Raw genomic sequence first — 5179 nt, forward strand, 5'->3', positions numbered from 1 at the left:
TAGAATTTTCATGCGGTGAAAGTCATCAGGTTTGTGAACCAACTGTCTGAAGTGCTGAGAGACTGGAAGAAGTGGCTTCTTAGAGATATCACTCACATGGCCATTGAGGCGTTTGTGGAAATGCTACTTTGACTCACCAACATATTGGAGGCCACGAACCGAACATTCTAGTATGTTAATAACATTCATACTTTTGCAGGTAACATTGCAAAATATCTTATAGTTATTTTCGGTAGCCTTACTGTGAAATGTTGATGAATGCTGCATCTGTAGGCAGCATTTGCAGCGTTATTCTTCACACGAACGACATTCTCCAGAAGTATTTCTATTATCAGACACTTCAGCCTGCACTAGTAGGTTCTGCAGACTATTAGGTTGCCTAAAAGATTGGAGGCTCAGGAAAAATCTTGGATAGTTTGGAATTCTTTTCAACTGATTTCCAATGATCACGAATGACCCCAAAGCTGTTTTTGAGAGATGGGTGGTAAGTAAGAACACATGGAGTCCTTTATTTTTATTTTTAACTTTGTATTCCAATAGTTCACTCCTCGGAATTGACTCCACTTTCTGAAAGCTTTTTTTGATATTTCTGTGTTTGTAGCCCCTTTTCTTCAAGCGAGTTTCAAGTTTACGTAGTTGTCTTTTAGTTGTTTCTGTGTTGGAACATATTCGCTTGACTCTAAGTGCCTGACTGTATGGAATGCTCTTGGTAAGATGAGCAGGGTGGCAACTTTTAGGGGACAAATATTGATGAGTGTCAGTAGGCTTAGAATATAAATTTGTAGATATGATGCCCTCTGTGAGAGAACTTGAAGTATCGAGGAAGGCGATTTTGGATTTAGACTTCTCATGAGTGAATTTGATACTTGGATGTTTGTTGTTTGCATGAGTGATAAAAGTATCTAAATCCTCGTCGCTTTTATTCCATTTCATATCCACATCATCTATAAATCTAAACAAGGAAAGCGGTTTTTCGATGGAAGTTTCAAGGAGTTGTTTCTCTACTAAACGAGACAAACTCTCATAGTGTTATCTATGGCATGACTTTAACAAGATATTTACAGATTGACAATAAATTAACGAAAAGTCGATATTCCATCTATATGTTGGATATTTTGTACCAGAAAAGCTCAACAGAAAGTGCCAGTCACCTATTTTCCTCGCTTAACCATTTGGTTGAGATTTGATGGTTTACCAGGCGTGATAATTAGTATGAGAAATGTCTTTAACGGGGTCAGCTTTCCGACTGTAATCTCTAACAAACTACCCAAGTAGCGTGTGAATGCTTTTCGTGATCTATCAAACACATACTTCCTGTTTCCGATACATTAATAATAAGTAGAGCTATGTTTAGCATGACAACTTCTAATAGACATATAGTTCCAAAAGTATAAGCTGAACGAAGGATTATTTTATCCATGTATTATGATTAAATTGATTATATTGTACTGAATAATTAATCGATTAATACTTTAGTATAAAATGTATAACTTCGGTTTTTAAGATTTTTATTTTTTATTTTAAGAAATGTTAAATCATACATTCTATCATTATACATAAATTCATCAGATAATTAAATTTAATTATTTTTGGAAATTCTGAAGAACTGAAAGCCTTTAAAAGGAAAACTGTCATATTCTGGGGCGTACTTCTCAACCAAGCCAAAGTCTTCAACAAGATAGTCTTCACCAAAAAAACTTTGCATATCGTCTGTCTTAGTGGTCGAGTCAGAAACAACTAATTCAATGAAAACGTGACAATCTTGTTTCATTACCGATTTCAGTATGTTTATATACTCTTTCTTTAAATTTCTTTTGTCTTTTTTCAAGTCACAATTGTCCAAAATATTGAAGGCTCCACGATCCCAAATGCCGTCAAAATTACATTCTATAGATGCGCCGAAAAAAAAGAAGTCTCCACAATATATTCGGATTTTCCCAGATATGCTTGTATACAAATTTCCTTTGATTTCCTCGCAAGGTGTGACTTCATATTCCAGATTGCTGTCGTTGAAAAATTTCTGAATTGCAATTGCAGATATTTCTACTCCAACGATGTCATGACCTAGTTCAGAGAGCCAAAACATGTCTTCTACGTCCCCACACATCGGGAAAAATAGCTTTACACAATCCATGCCTTTTGTCAGGTCGTCTTTATACTTTTTTATGTAAGGATTGATACCCTTCATTGCCCATCTAGGTGAACTTGATGCTTCCCATTCCTTCGTCCATTTTGTGTTTTCTTCGTCCATCTATAACAGAAATAATCCTTAATAATTCTGTAAAATGAATAACAGGTGATGTGGGGGTATATGTCGATGATACGTAACCCAACGATTTATGAATAAGAAATATATCTCTATACATTTAAAGTTTTCAACAAAAACTACGTATTATTAATACAATGATTTTATTGTGAATAATTGAGCCAACAATCTTTAAACTTATTTATGTATATTTTATTGTGTAATTAAAACGAATAGATTAAAAATCCTATACAACCAATACCTGTACACATAAATATGACCTTTTTCAGTAAAAACAAAAAGTGCAATATCATACTTACAATGCAGAAAATTGCTGTTATAATGTCAACATCTACTGCATAACTTCTAAGAACGTTCTATATATACTTATTGGGGGAACTTATGGGTCGTCTTTCAGCACACGTTTAAATAAAATATTGAAAACAATAAGTCAGGTAGAACATTTTATTAATAGATATCAATACGGATTCATTCTGAAAATTATTGGAAGATCATTAATAAAAAAAATGTTTGTTCTGTTGAAATGTATTATATATAAATAGCAATGTATATCGCTTATTCAGTAGCTCCTTGGTTACGTTATTACATATAAAGAGGAAGTAATATATTGTTCTAGTTTATTTTAATGCGGAGAAAATATTATTTAAACTTTAACTTGTTTTTAGTTGTCTACAAAAGTGGTATTGTATTGGGCGAGCTCCTTCGGAACTAATTATTAAAAACCAACCAGATGTCTATGCAATTTCATAAAAAAAAACAAAAAAAAAACACTGCACCATGTGCACGATAGACGTTTTGTTATTGGTGCTTGTTAAATTTTTCCTATTGTGACATAAATATAGGTTAGACAAAGCTTGGTAATGTTTTATGAGGATTTAAAGCCGAAGGCGTAGCCGAGGGTTTTAAATGTTCATTAAACATGACCAATTATTGTCTGACCAATTTAGAACACATTCACACCTTCGAGTGACATTCACACCTTCGACCTTAAAAAAACTATAAATTATCATTGTAATATTCAAATGTTTAAAAGAATTCACTTTTTATAATTTTAATGTCATATGAAACGAGTGAGTGGTGAAAAATAATGGTTATCCAATTCTTGAACCAATGCATGTATATATCATAGACTTAGTCTTCTGTGCACAATTTTATAATTTTTTAAGCAAATATATCGTAAAATCGTCAATGTTGATCTCTCTCTGTCTGTTATGATTTAACAAATATGGCTGCTCATTAAATGACGCGTTTTGAAGCCGAAGTTTACCGACTGTCACCTTAAAGTAAACAAATAACAAAACGCATGGGTATTGAGCACGTGTTTAACATGTACGATCAGATAATTGTTTAATTTAAAGACAGATCCATGCGTATTGCGATCACCGGATTTTTACGAGAAGCGTTACGCTCGGTCACTATGCATACGGAAAATATGTCGGCAAATCGCTTCCTGCAAGCAAGCAATTGAAAATAAGTAAACTTCTTCTTAATGTCGACACATCAAAAAATGTTCCTCAGAAAAAAGTATATGTACATAAGTTGTATAATGACAACTATTCATTTAGTTAAATAAACTCAACACCTTTGTATGGGATCAGCTCGCCTGACAGTGTGCAGCAAAGCTTCGAAAAATAAAGAAAGGGTAAAAAAAGTACATAATTAAATTCCAATATTATTAGTAACAGAAAGTCGATCTGTCAAAGACTCTTTAACATAACCGTCTTTAGCTGTGTCTCTTTTCCATCGACCATGCTTTTTGAACAATCTGTCCTCTACACCAGTTGCTGCAGCAGTCGATGCCCCTCGTGAACGGAGACTATGCAGTCTAAATGTTTTACTATCTAAGCCAATACTCTGTAAACTGGAGAGTAGCATTTCCCGGGCTCTCGTGTATGACAACGGACCTGTACTTCCACATGTTCCAAGTTTATAAGTATTATTAGATTTACAAAAAATTGCAGATCTAAAAATAAATTCATAAGAATTTGATGTAATACTAGCTCATATGAGATATCGTTCAAGCATAGAGACAGGACACGTTACAAGATTAGTTCTAGATATAACCACATTCCTCCCTTCTCAGTAAATATCAGTTTTGCTCTTCGCCAAATATAAATTGACGTGTGTAGAATAAATAGACAATAACTGTTTAGTGTCTTTAGATATCAGCTGTATTTGTACGAGGCTAGGAAACATGGTGTATGCGAGCTTTTAGCGAGCTACTACACCTGTTTCGAGCCGAGTACAAATACAGCTGATATTTAAAGACACTAAACAGTTATTGTCTTTATCCTGCAATTAATTCTGTTTATTGTTTGTGTTCTGAAAAACACAAAAACTAACATATTTAGCATTTATTTACAATTTGTAATCCCTTGAGGCACGCGTAGTAATATCAAAATCACACGTTAAGCTGGAGACGGGTTCGCAAAAAAGAATCTCGAATGGTCAAAATAAAAATACATCGCTCAAGGTGAATAATTATTAATTTTAACATAACAACTAATTTCAACATTAAAAACAAATAAATAAATTTTGTGTATTTACTGTCTTCTGATTGGTTAAAATTATTAGTTTTATTTTCAATGTTGTCAATTTTTATGGTGACACGCCCACTCTGACATTGTGTATTCATACGCCGACATGTGTGTACGTTGTTATTGTCAAGGTAAATAATATAAAAAGTTCTTTGAGCCGTATTTTTGATAGAAATTTATTTATAATGAATGGCAATAATTTATTTTGATTTTATTGAACCATAAAACTAATTTTTGACTCTTCACATTTTACATAATCCGCTTCGCGGATTATTCAATGTGAAGAGTCAAAAATTAGTTTTATGGTTCAATAAATTCAAAATAAATGATAGCCATTCATTAAATAACAAAACATTGTCAAATTTGAAACAGAAGT

At 33.0% G+C, this 5179-nt stretch overlaps 1 protein-coding gene across 2 annotated transcripts; it reads right to left on the bottom strand.

The window, feature by feature from the left end:
- Positions 1-1494: 1494 nt before the first annotated feature.
- Positions 1495-2690, bottom strand: LOC134723421 (probable thiopurine S-methyltransferase). 2 transcript variants are annotated; one of them, XM_063587042.1, is made up of 2 exons: positions 2562-2645; positions 1495-2251 (listed from the first exon to the last, which is right to left on the bottom strand). In XM_063587042.1, the coding sequence occupies exon 2, from the start codon at positions 2249-2251 to the stop codon at positions 1580-1582; it is 672 nt and encodes a 223-aa protein (XP_063443112.1). In that variant the 5' UTR covers positions 2562-2645; the 3' UTR covers positions 1495-1579. The 2 variants fall into 2 exon arrangements, with proteins under 2 accessions (XP_063443112.1, XP_063443111.1); XM_063587041.1 differs by having other exon boundaries at positions 1503-2251; positions 2566-2690.
- Positions 2691-5179: the final 2489 nt, after the last annotated feature.

Source organism: Mytilus trossulus, chromosome 6, assembly GCF_036588685.1.
Source record: "Mytilus trossulus isolate FHL-02 chromosome 6, PNRI_Mtr1.1.1.hap1, whole genome shotgun sequence".
Classification (NCBI taxonomy): Eukaryota; Metazoa; Mollusca; class Bivalvia; order Mytilida; family Mytilidae; genus Mytilus; species Mytilus trossulus.